The 16,883-nt window shown below is 41.7% G+C and overlaps 1 protein-coding gene across 1 annotated transcript in view; it reads right to left on the bottom strand.

The window, feature by feature from the left end:
• unc13d (unc-13 homolog D (C. elegans)) overlaps positions 1-16,883 on the bottom strand; it is a 19,708-nt gene extending 2,825 nt beyond the window's left edge. Inside the window, exons 1-30 of the mRNA XM_085761834.1 lie at positions 16,774-16,883; positions 15,937-15,963; positions 15,047-15,103; positions 14,886-14,942; positions 14,694-14,804; positions 13,423-13,482; positions 13,249-13,315; positions 11,347-11,527; positions 11,222-11,266; positions 11,061-11,132; positions 10,197-10,266; positions 9,989-10,093; positions 9,154-9,246; positions 8,971-9,071; positions 8,600-8,717; positions 7,837-7,958; positions 7,257-7,347; positions 7,120-7,176; positions 6,935-7,032; positions 6,044-6,095; positions 5,822-5,952; positions 3,889-4,006; positions 3,207-3,359; positions 3,020-3,115; positions 2,287-2,493; positions 2,111-2,185; positions 1,957-2,036; positions 1,501-1,615; positions 379-450; positions 207-290 (exon numbers count right to left, since the gene is read on the bottom strand). Coding sequence (XP_085617960.1) covers positions 207-290; positions 379-450; positions 1,501-1,615; positions 1,957-2,036; positions 2,111-2,185; positions 2,287-2,493; positions 3,020-3,115; positions 3,207-3,359; positions 3,889-4,006; positions 5,822-5,952; positions 6,044-6,095; positions 6,935-7,032; positions 7,120-7,176; positions 7,257-7,347; positions 7,837-7,958; positions 8,600-8,717; positions 8,971-9,071; positions 9,154-9,246; positions 9,989-10,093; positions 10,197-10,266; positions 11,061-11,132; positions 11,222-11,266; positions 11,347-11,527; positions 13,249-13,315; positions 13,423-13,482; positions 14,694-14,804; positions 14,886-14,942; positions 15,047-15,103; positions 15,937-15,963; positions 16,774-16,830 — 2,772 coding nt within the window. The 5' untranslated portion in view covers positions 16,831-16,883. The remainder of the gene's footprint in view (positions 1-206; positions 291-378; positions 451-1,500; positions 1,616-1,956; positions 2,037-2,110; positions 2,186-2,286; positions 2,494-3,019; positions 3,116-3,206; positions 3,360-3,888; positions 4,007-5,821; positions 5,953-6,043; positions 6,096-6,934; positions 7,033-7,119; positions 7,177-7,256; positions 7,348-7,836; positions 7,959-8,599; positions 8,718-8,970; positions 9,072-9,153; positions 9,247-9,988; positions 10,094-10,196; positions 10,267-11,060; positions 11,133-11,221; positions 11,267-11,346; positions 11,528-13,248; positions 13,316-13,422; positions 13,483-14,693; positions 14,805-14,885; positions 14,943-15,046; positions 15,104-15,936; positions 15,964-16,773) is intronic.

Genomic DNA, 16,883 nt, shown 5'->3' with positions numbered 1-16,883 from the left:
ATGAGCCTCCGTAGCTTAGCTCTGAGCAGCTCGCGGCTCTGCTCCACCGTTCTAAAAATAGCTTGCACCGACAATTAAAGGTAACAAAACTACTGCTAAGACTATAGAGGTTATGGCAATGGGCCAATTTGTCAAAATGTTGAACTATCCCTTTAAGAGTCGAGTGGAACAACAACCTGCACACCTACAGCAGGTGAGCGTCCTACCTGCTCCTTTATCTTCCTGTCATAGAACTTCTGCACTAGTTCCTGGCTGCTCAGAGAGTTGTGGGTCAAGTGAGCTTTGAGCATCTAGACAGAGACAAAGATCTCATGAAGTAACAGTGAAGAGAAGAAGACCCCTACCCCCCCCCCACCCCTCGATGTCTGATTCTCTCACCTTGTATTCGTCAGAGTGCAGAGTGCTCAGAGGGAGTCCATTTCCCTCAGCATGGAAGCACTGCTCCAGGCACTGAAACACACACAGTTTATGAGCTGACAACTATTCTCTCTGTACAATGATAGCTGAGTAAGGAGAAAGAAGCCACTCTGAGGGTCTCTGGTCTTTGTTTTCATACCTAGCCTAGCAGTGTGTGCATTTTAGAGAATGTGGCAGTCTGTCATTAATCAATTGATCTTCCCTGTAGATAAAGTTTTAAGAGCTTTTACTTCTGCTAAGCTGGTCGCAGTTGCAACCTTGGTGCTTTCTGGTTAACCAGCAGCGTTCACACCAGTTTAAGTGGAACCAAATTGGGAGCATGTTACTCTGCATTACTCAGAATTTTTGCCTTTTTTGCTGTCTCTGTAATCATTCTTCAGTTTACTAATTATTTCCGTCTGGTGTTGGAGTGAACCCAGCCTCGGCCATCTTAACAGAGTTCAAAGATTAGAATTACCTTACTTTACCCAAAGAGAAATTCATACAACTTGTTCTTTCTTGTTTTGCTTTCTAGCTTTTCTTTAAATTCTGTATTTGCCCAAATTGCCACCAGACCACTGACATTTTTTCTCCAGGTTGTCAGTCACTGCCTTCTGCTTCTTCCTGCTTGTCTAGAATACGCCACGCCCACTGACGATGTCGCGGTTCGCAGGGAAGAACTGAGTATTTCTTGGTTCCCCTGAGAATTGACTTTTCAGGTTCTGAATCTTGAATCTATTATCTTGAATTTGTGTTATTTTCTGACCATTTTGGGTCAGACACTTTTGGGTTCAGGAACTGAAGCCCTGCCCTGTGAAACCCCTATGAGAGGAAAACCTTATGACCTGAAGGTCTGACTGTTTTTTCTTCTCCTCCATGTGTCAGTAACTTGATGGTTAATAATGTTATGTCTGTTTTCATTGGTCACAGCTACAGTCAACATGATCATGTTTGCTGGCTAACTTTTAGGATTGCAGTGGATCCCATCACAGCAATGGTAGCATGGGGTAATGGTTTTGGTTAGTTTGTTGAACCTTAATGAAGCATTTGATATGAGCAGCTGTGTTAAGTCACTGTGTGATAAGCGTGTGGCTCAGGACCGACCTGCAGCGTGTAGAGCAGCCTCTGGCAGAACACCATCAGCCCCTCCTGCTGTGGATGCTGAGTGGCCACCTGGTACAGGATCTTCACAGAGTTGTTCCACAGAGGAGTCAGGAGACTGGACACCAAGGAAACCAGAGACAACAACATTTATATGGAGCCATGATGAAGGATGATGATGGCAAGGCAAGGCAGGGCAATTTTATTTGTATAGCCCGTTTTTACAAACAGTTTGTCTCAAAGGGTTTTACATGGCATCGTAACAACATCTTCTGTCCTTAGACCCTCACATCCACTGAGGAAAAACTCCATAGAAAACCCTTTTACAGGGAAAAACTGGAGAAACCTCAGGGTGAGCAACAGAGGAGGGATCCCTCACCCAGGACGGACAGACGTGTAATAGATGTTGTATACAGATAAGAAAACAGTTTACGATGATGATGATGATAATCACTATACCTGCTGAAGTTCTCCTTTACCAGATTTTCATTCATGTACTTCAGCTCCTGTTCAAGGTAGCGCATCAGAGGAGCAGCAGCCTGAAACAGAGACGAAGCTGAGATGAGACAAACTCCCGAAAAACCAGGACCCATGAACTGTGACTGTGACCTACGTCCTCTGTGGACTTGGAGGGAATCCGCCGCCTGGTGGACATGCTCCTCACATGAGTCTCAATGTCTGTGTTCAGCTGAAAAAACACACAGATGAAGTGGTAATATGAGATCACACATCTTTGATCGTGGTAATGTCAGTTCCCGCTCCTCCTCATGCACCTGAAGTTGAACATACCCTCTTTCCCAGCGTGTCCAAGGCGGAGCGGATCTCTCGGCTCAGGATGCTCTGGGCCTGTTGGAGCTGTGACGGCAGAGTGTTGTGGAACTGACTCTCTCCGATGACGGTCTGGGTCCGGTCCCGAAGCCCCGCCCAGTTCAGCTGTGTAGGAAGTCTGCTGAGGACGGACCTCAGGTGCTCCAGGTCGTTGACAACCACACACAGCTGCACACAGAAGAGGTGTGTGGTCATATTTTTCTAGAATTTTGGTTTCCATTACTTTCAGGTTTGGAGGAATTTTCTAAAGGGGACATATGATTGGTTGAGCCCTGAATCGGTGCCCTGTAGAGCAGGGTAGACCTTAATATTTATGTATCTCTGTGAAATCTATGTGTGTGTAGGACTATGTGGGTGTACATATGTGTAGCTAGTGTATAGGTATGGGTACATGGCGGCCTACGAGCACGCTTATGTGTATGTTTGTGCATCACATATTTTTATTTTCTCCTGTTCTGTTTGTATTTTGTGTTTTTTGTTTCTTTGTTTGTTTTATATATATATGGGTTAAAAAAAACAAAGAAACTGTATGAGTCACTCCATCACTGATATTGTTTCAGGATGGATATTTTTTATTGTATTTTTGTGTTAATTCATTGGAAATATATATAATAATAATATATATAAAAAAAGAGGTTGTGTGTGTTAGTAACATAGAGTAATAAAAATGTTTCCTGTGTGTGTGCATGTGTACCATGTTGATGGCGCTGCCGTGGTCGGAGTTCTCAGACAGGACGCGGACCCTCTCCTTCAGAGTGTGACAGTAATTCACCACGATCTTACACACATCCTGAAACACACCCACACACACACCTCGGTCAGCTGCCTGTGTTTGTGTTTGTTCACATCAGATCTTGCTTCTCGTTCCTGTCGTGACGTACCTCAGTCAGTTTGACCATAAGCATGAAGGCCTCTTCGGGATCGGGCCAGGACAGCTGTTCCCACAGCTGGCAGATTGGCTGGATACATGCCACCAAGTCCACCGCTGAGGAGCTGTGCTTTATAGGTACCGACCCAGACTGCAGCGGCTGGAGCTGAGGGGGATGTGAACATGTCACCATCTGACAATTGATCTACTTTATCAGTAATAATAGTATTAATGTTTCTTTTGTTTGTTTTGCTTTGCTATTTGTGCAATTTCTTTTATAGGTGAGCAGGGCCGTTGTATAGGGAAGAAAGGTGATGATAACTCTAGGGGCCCAGCGCCCAGTGAGGCCCACAAAAAACCCCAGTAGTCTAATCTTTGTATGACTGAATTATTCTGGATAAGACCCTGACTAATACTCATAGTAATGCTGCATTAGCATCAAAACAAAGTAGGCTAAATAAAAAATGATAATACATATGTAGTCTAAGAAAAAAAGGGGAAAAGTCAGGGGCCCACTTTAGTATTCTTTCAGGGGGCCCAGAATTTCTAGCAACGGCCCTGTAGGTGAGGTTTAAATATAAGCCCGTAATGGGTTTCTAACTCACCCGCACATGTATTTTTTTCAATTTAATTGTTTGCTTTTATTGTTGCTTTTATAATCGTGCAAATAAACATAAAACATAAAACATAGTTACCTGGTCCACCTGCACAGCCCGCTCTACCCGGTCCTGAGTTTTGCTGAAGGCCTGGTTGAGCCAGTATGGCAGAGCTTCTCTGAAATCCTCGTGGAAGTTGCTCAGCTCAAGCAGTCCCCTGAAACAACACACAGAGCTCAACCCTCATGTGACCATATAGTTTACATTTCACCTCGGTGGATATGACATTCGGCGTGGCCATGACGTGAACCGGACCATGTAAGAACCATCTGGACGGTCAGTGTTGGGTTTGCTTAAGCCAAATAAAGAAAGGTTTGTCAATGAATCACAACAGAAGTCATCAAGAGTCTCAAGCAGCTAAAAGCTAAAACATCTTCATTCACAGGTCACAAAGGCTCTGACTAATTGTATAAGAACAGAATGAAGAATTTGTGTACTGGATGTACTGAATGTCTATTGATTAGTATCTATTTGAGGCCTGTGAGTGCGTGAATCAAAATCTGATACATTTTGTACCTCACAGTGGAAAAGAAATAATCTGTAAGGTTCAAATTCAATTAGCAATAGAATAGTTTGGTTGTATTGCTACTTTTAGTGTTGCAATTATATTTGTTTATCTGTATGTTCTGTCATACAGTGTTTTTCAACCTTTTTTGAGCCACGGCACATATTGTTCATTAAAAAAATCCTGCAGCACACCACTAACCAAACATGTTACAAAATGACACAGTTCAGCCTAATTCAGTAAATATAATACAAATGTTGTCTCTTACAGTGTGGTTAGTTTGTTCTGACTCAGTAATGGACATTGCTAAGGCCAGGTCATTGTGCAGGCTTCTGCCACTGCACCCATTGACATAAAAGAGTCCTATTTTATTAACCAACTCTGCCAGACAGTCACTATAGCAGACACAGATCATCCTCTTAATCAACTGATCTCAGTCTTCAGACAGTTGATTGGTCAAACTGTGTGCTCTTGTTTGATTGAAACAAAAACCTGTTATGCATAATGGTGAAGCAACCTCATCTGTATTTTGACTTTGCTTTGCAAATTAAGTTTTTTGTTGTTGTTGTTGTTGTTGAGGTGTAGGTGTGAACTTTGTGGAGTTACATCAGTGATAACCTGAGGCTTTCACTCTCAAAACATTTGGACTCCCACGCCATCAACTCCTCCACTCCAAGGCAGTCGTGTTTGAATCGGCCAGTGTCCTGACGAAGCTATATTAGATTAAAATGAGGCAGAGGATTCACCAGAGACCATGGCCTTATCTAAGGGCTGTGTCCGAAGAAATACAAATTCCTGTCATTTTAATGTTTCTATATTTACTGCAACCTAACTTCCTCACCTCCTACAAAAAATCTACCTTGGTTGTTTATCATCTCTCACAGTCTTTTTCTTTTACAGGTTCTACAGTCAGTTAGGTTCTGTAAATGTGGAACAATCCAACAATGAGTTGACATAATAAATAATCAGGACCGTTGTATAGGGGAGAAAGGTGATGATAATTCTAGGGGCCCAGCGCCCAGTGAGGCCCACAAAAAACCCCAGTAGTCTAATCTTTGTATGACTGATTTATTCTGCATAAGACCCTGACTGGTACTCCTAGTAATGCTGCATTAGCATCAAAACAAAGTAGGCTAAATAAAAAATGATAATACATATGTAGTCTAAGAAAAAAAGGGGAAAAGTCAGGGGCCCACTTTAGTATTCTTTCAGGGGCCCCAGAATTCCTAGCAACGGCCCTGTAAATAATATTTCAGTATACAGTGCTACAAAACTTGTAACCTGACTCAAGTGATGAAGTTGAGGATTTACCCTTGTTATTATCTGACAATTTATTGATAACTGTTCTCATCAAAGTTAATGGCACATAGGCTACATGAGGTAACACACGAATTAACTCAAAGTAAAAAATGAGCTCAAACTCAAATGAGCTAATGCCAATAGATTCACAGATTTGTTGTGTCTAACCTCTTCTGTAAGAAGGCCTTGTCTTTGTGGATGGTCTGCAGACTCAGGTAAACAGAGAACAGGCTGTTGGCCAGAGGCTGCTCCATGTGACCCTCCACCAGGGACAGCGTGTCCTTCACTTCCTGTGCTAGCTGTGGACAAAGGTAAGGGGAATGTACTGAGATGAGACAACTGAGTACAGTTCACCAAGTAATCTTAAAACCATTGCTCATCATCACTCACCAGAGAATCAAACCTCCGATAGACCACAGTGAACACGTCCACCTGCACAGCACTGAACAACCAGGGACACTGATTAATACAAATATTCCTCATCAAGTTTTGTCTGAACTTTAAATTTCTTTGTCTGTTCTGTTCTCCTTTATATCATTTACTGGTGGATATACAAGTTAAAGCTAAATACAAGCTCTGTGTGTGAACTGGTAACATGAAGTTGAACTCAAATGCAGCAGTTATTAAAGGGATAGTTCACCCAAAATTCAAATTTCACTAATTTTCTACTCACCCTCATGTCGACTAAGGTTTGGGAGAAGTTTCAGACTCATCTGTGCCTTTTTGAAGTTACAGGCGGGGTCCGCACAGCACTGCATTGCCATATGACGGTCGCAAACGGGGCTCACTTCTCTTCGTCCAAAAAGACAGACCAAAAAACATCCAAATACCTCCATAGTGCTCGTCTGTAATGCCCATCTTGTATTGAAGCCCCGACATGAGAAATTGTTCCGAAAAAAATCGAATAAGTCTATATTTTAAGCTTGTTTGTAGCGGAAGCTCCCAGTGTCGGGGCTTCAATACAAGAGGGACATTACAGACGAGCAGTATGGAGGTATTTGGATGGTTTTTGGTGTGTCTTTTTGTTTTGAAGAAAAATGAGCCCCGTTTGCGACCATCATATGGCAATGCAGTGCTGTGCGGACCCTGCCTCTAACTTCAAAAAGGCACGGATGAGTCTGAAACATCTCCCAATCCTTAGTCGACAGGAGGGTGAGTAGAAAATTAGTTAAATTTGAATTTTGGGTGAACTATCCCTTTAATGTTATCTGTTACACACCTGTGATTTAAAAGTCAAAAGATCATGAGAATGTCTGTCAGTGCCCACTTGTCCCTCCTTACCTCACAAACACCTTGTTCCAGTTGTCCTTGTTATGTTTAATGTCCTCCTGCACTTCTGCAATCAGCTTGGAGAGGGCGCTGACAATGTGGGGCCGCTCCTGAAAAAACAGCCTGACCTTAATACTGGGAGATAAAGCTGTGACACCTGGAGACACAGTGTCAGAGGTCCTGAGCTCTGTAGCTACCTTAGTCATGGGCTGGTGCAGACTCTTCTTGATGGTGAACCACTCCTGTGTACCTGTCTGAAGGTACAGGTGCATCTGATGGAAACAAGGACTTATATATTTCATACACCGATGATGTTGTCACTGTGGTAACTTACCTGTATGGCCAGGTTGACTTCATCCTGCAACTCAAAATGGGCTGGGTTCAGTTTCTGAAAGGCCCTGGTTTTACAAATCTGGACCAGGATTCTGAGGAAAAGCATATAGTTTATTCGATCTTTAACACAAAATTATTTACAGTTGAGCATCAATCACAGTCAGTCAACCTTCCATAATACCATCATTCGTTCAACTAGTTCATAAATAGATCGAAAAGGTGTAGGCTGAAGCTATCTAGCTTATAGATGCCTACCCTTTAATTCAATTTTCCATTATATCCATTAGAGCTCTTCATGATTTCAGAGTCATAGAAAGAAATAATTATCCAATAATTAACAAGTGTAGCCAAAAAAAATAAAATAAATAAATAATTTAACAGCATTACAGTTGCAATCAACACCCAATTATTCAATCCTGTTCATAGCTTTCTATCATACTATGTTTTAATCTATTTTTAAATTGTGTTATGTTTTTGCATTGTTTGAGATCCTCTGACAAGCTATTCCACAGTTTTACTCCCGCCACAGAAATACACATGCTTTTTAATGTAGTATTTATTCATATTTTAAAGGTCTGTACCTGAGCAGTGTGTGGAGTTTAGAATTAGCAGAGGGAGTTGGAGGGAAGATGTCTCTGTATTTGGCCACGAGACAGAGTCCGTACTGCAGGAAGCCATGGAGTGAGTCTCCCAGTTCCTGTTTCTGTGGACAGACACAAACCCTATTCTCTGTTTTAACTCATCGTAAATCCAATCCTCATACAACAACCCCCCTGACATCAGGTGATCTGAAATTGCCCTGAGAGGACTATTTATGTTACGTCATTTTACTTGGTGGTTTCTGGCAAGTAGGCAGCTAACTTGTAGCATATTATGCCATTATAACTTATTATGTTTTCAAGATAATGGTGATTAGGAGAGGATGAGAAAATTATGATAATTAGAGGCAGGTAGGGACAAATGGTTGACAAATAGATTTAGGAAGCAAATAAGGGAAATGGAAATGATGAAAGGTGTTGCGTGATGGCAGTTTGTTTGTGAAATGCATTAGCTATGATTGTAAACCGTGTGAAAAAAGGAAATGGCTGAAAAAAAGGCTGTTGGGGCATAATGACAGAAATCTCCATCAGGGAAAACATAAAAATAAAATTTTCATCAGATCAATCCATCCTAAGGAAAAATGAAAAAAAAAAAAAGACATAGGAAACCCATTATTTCACAAATGTTTGTAAAGGACGGACTGCATGGACAGGTGTCTGGTTTTATGCATCTGTGCAGATAGCACAGGTGAGGTAGGAGTGTATCCTGTATTTGTTCCCTCTGTGACTCTGAGCTGGATGTTACCTGCTGGTGCGGCAGCTCCTGCTGGTGCCAATGGTACTCTATACTGGTGAGCTGCTGCAACAACACAGAGGAGTCCACCTCCAGGCTCTGGTACAGTTTACTGTAAGCTACCCACTTCCTGTGAGAGACACACACACAAATGAACACACAACCAAACCCAGAGCTGCTGATATGTTTGAAATCACTATTCTTAAATGCATCGTCTTTTAATGTGCTACGCCGTATTGATTTGGACTGTATGAGACTTATTTTCCTGAACATTGTTTTCTTAGGCTGCTGCACATCTTCTACATCTGCCGTGTGCTACAGGTGCTGTGTGTTTGAAACAGACACAGGTGCAATATGTCTGCCAGATGTTAGCAGGTACTTACGCAAGGTCCTGGAGGAAAGGGGAGAGGTCGGTCTGCGTAGCATAGAGCTCAAGCAGAGTCTGAGCCTCCCCACACAGCTCACCTTTCCATGGAGCAGAGCTCTGAGAGAAAACACATGAGAACATCAAGAGGGGACGAAGACAGTGGACAGGCTTTTCTGACAGGGGAGTGTGTAACCTTTACCTGCTGTTTGGAGATGTACGCCTCAACAAACTGCTGCAGAATCCCACAATAGTTGATGTAGGCGCTGCGACCAGCACTCAGGGTCAGGTCTCTCTGTCAGGCACAGAACACACACCTCCGTGCAGTTAAATAAACTATCATCATGGCTATCCAGGTTATCCTGGCTTACAAAAAGGATTTTAATCTTTAGTAAGGCTGTAGCCGTCCTAATCAGTCAACCTTTAAACATGTGGTCTTTCCTTTCAAAGAAACTTTCCCCCATCTGGTTTGAACAATTCAGGCCAATTTCCAAACTTTCAAAAGTTTTAGAAACGGTGGTACTGACACAAATTGTATCTTTAATCTATCAAAAACTGCTTTGACAAAATTCAGTCTGTTTTTAGAGCTTGATACTGCATGGCCCTCCTCAGTGACATAGCCTTAGCAGCAGATAGACCATTTGAAATCTTTCAGATCTCAGTGCAGCCTTTGTTACAATGGATTGCACAATTTAGCTGACTATTTCAGAAACTGGGTTCCAGGACGAGGACACTGCACTTAATTTGCCAAATAATTCAAAATCAATATGTCTCCTTCCATCACTATGCAGACAACACAGAGACCTGATGAGATTAGAAGCTGAAAACCTTCAAATCATTCAAAATCCAAAATGGATATTGTTACAACCCCCCACCCATCTTATTGAGAGCAGCCTCAATGTTTTATTCACTAATATCCAACCTACTTCCAGGAACCTAGAGGTGATATTCGACCTTTGAGCCACACATAACAAAACAAGTTTGTACAGACATGTTTCAGTTGTCTATATGAGGATGATATGAGTATTTTTTTTTACTGATTTATGGATGAACTTGAGGTTAAGGTGACACTGTCCACGGTCGGGATACGTCTCTGTTCTGGGCTCCAGGTTGTGCCAGTTGTCTTCAGTGCAGTGGAGGTCCTGCAGTCACATAGAGCAGGTGTGTGTGTGTCATGGGACGGTTGTGAGTCAGAGAGTGAAGTGAAGAGTGAAGTAGCTGGTAAAGAAGGAGAACAGGACGTACCTGTAGCTTTAGGACAACATTCCCCAGGAAGTCGTCAGTACCTTTCTCCTTCTTGGCATCCTTGATCATCCTAAAGGGAAGAAGCAGATCTTTTTAGCGGAGCCGTCCTTACACACACAGATGTCCATGCAAGTTTGTCATCTGGTCATCTTTCATGTGAACAGCTCTTTTACCAAGTTTGCAAATTGGCTGTGTGGTTTTTACCTTGTATTTGTGTCACTGTCAGTTTGAAACTAGAGAAAGTTTATTGAAAAGTTACTTTCTCACCGTAACCGATTTAGAAAGAAAAAAATGATTTAAATCCTGAAAATTGAAGATTTTATTAAATAGTTGGATAATAATTCCTTATGGTGTGCCTAAACAGATTTTTGAGACAACTGAGTTGTGTGTCATAGACTGTGATGGTACAGAGACTCAGGTTTAGATAAATATAGACCTAGGTATTGGTTCGTTATTGCATTATTGTTAAGTTTAATTAAAAGCAACATAATATTCATCTGAGAACAGCTTCTGTTACAAACTCTCGGTCTCTGGCTACAATGGGAAGTGCTGTTGTTTTTTCCCTGTATTTATTTATTTACATTTTGTCTATTTAGGTCTATAGGACACTTTATAGCACTAATGACTAAAATCCCGACCAGTTTTGTTATTATAATAAGACATGAAATGTGGGCAGATTTGTTTTGTTTTTTTTCTGAATTGTACGCTTCGCATCAGGGCTCCGTTTGTTCTGTCGGTCGGGAGTTTATTTCTCCATAACGGGGGTCGTAAAAAAGGCAATTTTTTTTCAGCACCCCTTGCTCAAAATGACTTCCAGCGGCCCTGGTCTGGTGTGATGTGTAAGAGTCTCAGAGAGTCTGCTACCTTCTTATACTGTTAAAATTGGTTTTGATCTCCTCCAGTTTCTGGCTCAGGGACACCGCCTCGTCCTTGTCCCTGAAACACAAGAGGCACAGTGAGGGTGGATGTGATGAAGCTGACGATGATGATGTCGTACTAGAGGACATTGAGCCGTGTTCTCTCACCACATCTCCAGATGGAAGTTTGCTCCAGCAACATCTCCAAACTCTCTAAAACAGAAACAATAAAGAGTGATGCAAATCTCAATCTGGTTGACCTGACATACATATGTATGTGGTTTGAGACTCACAGTATGAAGGTCTGGTTCCAGATGGGGTTCAGGGTCTGTTTCTTTACATCTGTTTGGTAGATCTTGTCACCGGATGCTGCATCTTTCACAACTGATTTACAGGGTTTGGCTCTGGACTGGCGAGTCCTCTTCTCCTCCTCATCCTCCAGTATGGTCAGAAGACAGTACGGGTCACTGAAACCTGAGCTCACGTGACATGGAGACAACTTCACGGGTGGGCGAATAAAAATTACAGACCGCACATAATTGAGGTGAAAGCGAAACGCGCAGTCAGCAATGAACTGATAAAAATCAATATCAACTGAATATGAAACACACACAGATTATCATCAGAATCCATTTCTCTGTAAGAGGATGAATCATCTCATTCACTGCCTATAAAAAGTGTCCTTGCTTTTATCAATTTGGGGGTTTTGGACAGAATTTCCCAAAAAGAAACTCCCTAATGTCAAACTGAAAGCAGATTTTCACAAAATAATGTAAATTAATTAAGATTTGTAATGTAAAATAAACGACTGCATAAATATTCACCCCCTTCAAGTTAGTATTTAGTAAATGCACATCTGCTCTGTGTGGATAGGTCTCAATCAGGCTTGCACTGACTAAATCATACTACATCTAGACTCTTTTTGTCCATTCTTCCTTGCAAAACTGCTCACACTGGGCGTTCTTGTTTGGATTGAGGTCAGATTGTCAGATTGTCAGGGTGTCACAATATTTTGCTGCATCCATTTCCCCCTCTACCTTTGCAAGCCTTGCAGGGCCTGCAGCCGAGAAGCATCCCCTAAGCACGATGCTGCCACCACCATGCTTCACGGCGGGGACGGTGTGTTTGAACTGATGTGCAGTGTCATAGTGTCTAGTCTGATGGCCAAAAAGCTCAATTTGACCAACGAACCTTCTTCCAGCTGACCTCGGAGTCTCCTACATACCTTTAGATAAACTCCAGCTGATATTTGATATGAGCTTTTTTCAACAGTGCTTTCTCTCTGCCACTCTCGCCTACAGCTTCGACTGGGGAAGAACCAACAGTTGCTGTATGCACAGTCTCTCCTATCCAAGCCACTAAAGTTTTTAACTCCTTCAGGGAGGTCGTGGGTGACTTGGTGGCCCCCCTCCCAGTCTCCTTCTTGCCAGCCAGCTCTAGGCAGATTTATACAAGTGCAATACTGCTTCCATTTCTTGATGGTGAAAAAAGCAGAAGTAAGCGGAATATTTGTGTTAATATAAGTCTTAAATAGTTCTATCTTCCGACAGCAATCACTTATATAGAGTGTTTGGTCCGAAACACAGGTCTGTCAGTCACTCTGCTCTGCTGTAAGCCGAGGAGAAAACTTTCCTTGTATCCTACAACCTTTATCCAATGAGGAGAGAGAACGGCATAAAGGGGCGGTCCTCTCTGTGTGTGCAGCCAAGGGATGCGCGTGAATGTGGTGACGTAGGGACGAGGGCGGGGACTGCTAACTCCATCGGCTGACAAGAAGTTAGACAAAACGACCGGATCGCTTACTTATGCTTTAACTTCACTCACTGATCTCCATTTCACTCACTGTGCGATTACTCACATTAATTAGCTCAGCCTTGATTACCTGACATTACTTTGTAAGAAAAAAAAAAAGTTTTCACTTTGACATTTTGTAAACTTCTGCCAAATTATATTGCCTATGATTTCATTTATAAAAACAAGAAAAGGGGAAAACATTCAAGGGGGTGAGTACTTTTTATAGGCAGTGTTTACATCAATGTCTTTGAGTGTGTCATGTCATTGCTGTTATCATTAGTAGTCATATTAGTTGCTATACCATGTCCTCCAACAGACAAATGTTATCCTGTCACTCATTTTCTTTACATTACAATACTGTGTCAGGACCAGTTAGTGTTTAGTGCCCTGAAGCAACTCACCACTGACGTCTTTCCCCAGGATCTCCTTTGCTTCTTTCACAGTGGCCATCAGACAGTACACCGGAGGCTGGAAATGTGGCGTCAGACTGTTACTAGCTGCCTTATGCAGGTGTGAATGAAAGCAGGTGAGGTGCAGTGTGAGTACTACAAATGATGCAGGCGATGGCGTCTCACCTCTGCGCTCTGTGCTCTCTCCATCAAACTGCTGTGCTCTGACTCTGTCATGAGGAAAGCCTGTAGACGGGACAGTGTGTGTGTGATCAGTCATATATACTCAGAGATGGCAAAAGTACCCAGATTCTTTACTTGAGTAGAAGTAAAAGTACCTGTGTAAAAAACGACTTAAAGCAGAAGTAAGTGATATATTTGTGTTAATATAAGTCTTAAATAGTTGTATCTTCCGACAGCAATCACTTCTATAGAGTGTTTGGTCTGAAACACGGGTCTGTCAGTCCCTCTGCTCTGCTCTGAGCCGAAGAGAAAACATTTATCGTATCCTACAGTTTTTATCCAATGAGGAGAGAGAACGGCATGCAGGGCTGTGTGTGCAGCCAAGGAACGCCGTGAATGTGGCGACGTAGGGACGAGGACTGTTATGGTGCGTTCAAGGAAACTTGTATTTTTCCGACCGTGAAGTGGTACCAGTTCGATCTGGTACGAGTTCACCGGTCGGAAGTTACAAGTGGCCGTTATAGTGACTTTCACCGGTAAAACAGGTCGGAAAAACACGAGTGGGTTGCCTGGAACGCTACAAAGTCGTAAGTTGTGACTTGAAGCTGTAATTTACGATTTCAAAAGCCTGCCTGGAACGCAGCATTAGCGAAAACGACCGGACCACTTACTTCTGCTTTAAGTAAAAGTAAAAGTACTGATCCAAATATCTACTCAAGTAAAAGTAAAAAGTACAGGCTCTGAAATTTACTCAAAAGTATTATTAAAAGTAAAAAGTAGCCTATTTCTATTGCACAATTCACTGCAAAGCTAATAACCACACGATAATTTATCTTAAATCCATTTCATCAATGTTATTGTTTGAACAAACATTGTTCACTTAAGTTTACCTGCCAGACACAAGATGTATCCTAATCTACTTCACTATGGTCAATTGTAGGCATTTGTATTGTACACTTCAGGTTTACACATCACACTTCTCAACATTACATTTTGGACCAGGATTGGCTTCTAAACTGTGGTGTCACAAATCATGCCCGTAGTCCCAATTCCCCAAGCTTTTTGGGGAAATGTAAGGAATAGAAAGTACCGATATTTGCGTTAGAAATTTACTGAGTAAAAGTAAAAAGTTGTCAGCTAAATAAATACTTCTAAAAGTACAGAGTACCTGACAATTCTACTTAAGTACAGTAACGAAGTATTTGTACTTTGTTACTTGCCATCACTGTATATACTTGATGGGTTACTGTGTGTGAGGCTGAGAGAGAGTTTACCTCCTGGATGTACTGGTGAAGCTGTCTGTCTGTGAACACCTCCGCTGATGATGATGGTCTACCCATCTTATGAGCGATGGTGTACAACAGCTCCTTATACAGCGGCTTCAGCTGTGAAAGAAGACAGAAAACAGAGTGAGTGCCAAACAGGAGAGCTTGCTGCAACATGTGAATGAGAAGTGATTGTGATACCTCAAACTCCTTGTGTCTTCTTGCTTTCTCCTCTGGATTCTCATCTTCTTTAAGATCCTGAAGCAGGTAAATAATTTGTCAGTGACTCATTTTGTTGAGGAGGTCAGTGAATAGACTCCAGGTCAAATCTGAGCTGTTAAAGGTCATGATGTGTCTCTCACCCTCCTCTCTCGCATTTTTCTTGTCTGCCCCAGTTTACGAACATGTCCTGGTGAAAACTGACAAACATCATATATATAAAACAACAAATACTCTCTCTTTCAATTATTATATTATCATTTTCAGAAACGAAACATGTTCATTTTCAGAAATATCTAGTCTATTTCACCACATCAGAGGCACTTCTGTCATCTGTGGATACATAATTTCTGGCACTTAACATGCCATGGCTGATTTTTGTCCTAGTCCACCCTTTGTCTCAACTGTTCTCCCGCCTACTGCTTCAGATACAGATGTGCAGTGGCCCAGAGGGCTGAACACACTGCAGAAAACACACAAAGACACAAATGTGCTACAATGCTACATGCTCTGGGCCACTCTAGTAGGCTAAACTAATATTTTAGCTCTGCTAGCATGTAGCTGTAGAAATGCTAGTCTGTTGGTGATGCAACCTCCACTTTGAATCCTAATAATATATCAATAACGGACTGATTGCCATGAAATCTTGCACAAATATCCACAAGACACAAATCCTCCTGTAGTCTCTCCAGCAGGTCAAAGTAAAATCTACTTCCCACTTTGAGAAATGATAATTATGTTTACATGCTAACACATTTCACTTGGTTGCTTCACATAGTAGCTAATCATCAAACATCAATCATTCAAACATCAGAATTGGATTATTTTGTTGGATTTGATCTCTGCTGTTTATTTATTGAACCTATCTACTGTTCTGCTGCTATACCTGCTCATATTCACCATTTAATGTTGTAGTGGTGTGTTTTGTTTTGTGGATTGTTATTATTTTCCTACTTTATTTGAGAGAGGTTAAACAAATTAACAACCAATAAGTCAACCAGCAAATTAGTTTGAAAAAAAAATGCTATTTTACCTGTCTGGGTCTTGTGTAACCTGGTTCCTGCAAATAAAGGACAAAATGCAACTTTAATCATGATATTAGGAGAGAGATCAATTAATCAAACAAACTGGTGGTATCAAACTGTCAACTCTCATCAACCGTCAGCCTTCAGTGAACATCACAGATGAGATAAGACTGTCAGAGACTTCCTCTATCACTGATCATGAGACTAACAGTGAAATAACTCTCTGTGTTAGGCCTGTGAATATTCTCATTTATCCAGGTCAAGGAAATTTAAATCGAATGCAACTGGACTTGGTTATTTGTCTTGGAAGATGTTTCACCTCTCATCCAAGAGGCTATGCTTCATCAGTTCCTGCTCGCATCTCACCAGGCTAGGACTGGTCAGAGATAACTCTTTGTGTTGTTCAGTGTAGGAAAATCACTCGGACAACACATACACACACGTTCCAGTAACTTTACAGACTCAGAGCGTCTCCTCTCTGTGGTGACAGCAACAGTTTCAACTCCCACAGAAGCAGAAGTGCTTTCAGTCACATCTAAAGTCAAACCTTCATGAATCATAGTCACATATCTGGATCTGGGCAGCATGACTCGGTTATGAGCAGCTTGTAGCTTTTAAACTGACTAAAACCGTCAGTTTTACAGGATTTTTCAACTTTGACAAGAAAAAATCATCCAAAATATTAATATAAAACCAAAACTGAAGAAACAGAAACCTAAAGAGAAGTATCGTCAGTTCATTATCGCCTCATCAGTAATGTGGTTGGAGACCAGCATAGAGAAAGAAGTTAAATATACAGTGATCAAAGATACTATGATAATGCAGATGTACTTGACAGTCCATACCTGTTCAGGTGTCAGCAGTTTTTCTCCCATGCCGCTGGTTTCACCCTGACTTGACATGATGAAGCTAATATCCTGAGGAGCTGACTATGTGTGTGTGAGATGGGGAAGCT

This window comes from Trachurus japonicus, chromosome 19 (assembly GCF_045865225.1).
Source record: "Trachurus japonicus isolate A0001 chromosome 19, Traja_1.0".
In the NCBI taxonomy this organism is placed as follows: Eukaryota; Metazoa; Chordata; class Actinopteri; order Carangiformes; family Carangidae; genus Trachurus; species Trachurus japonicus.
The sequence above is the reverse complement of the archived record's forward strand: the minus strand, read 5'-3'. Positions and strand labels throughout refer to the sequence as shown.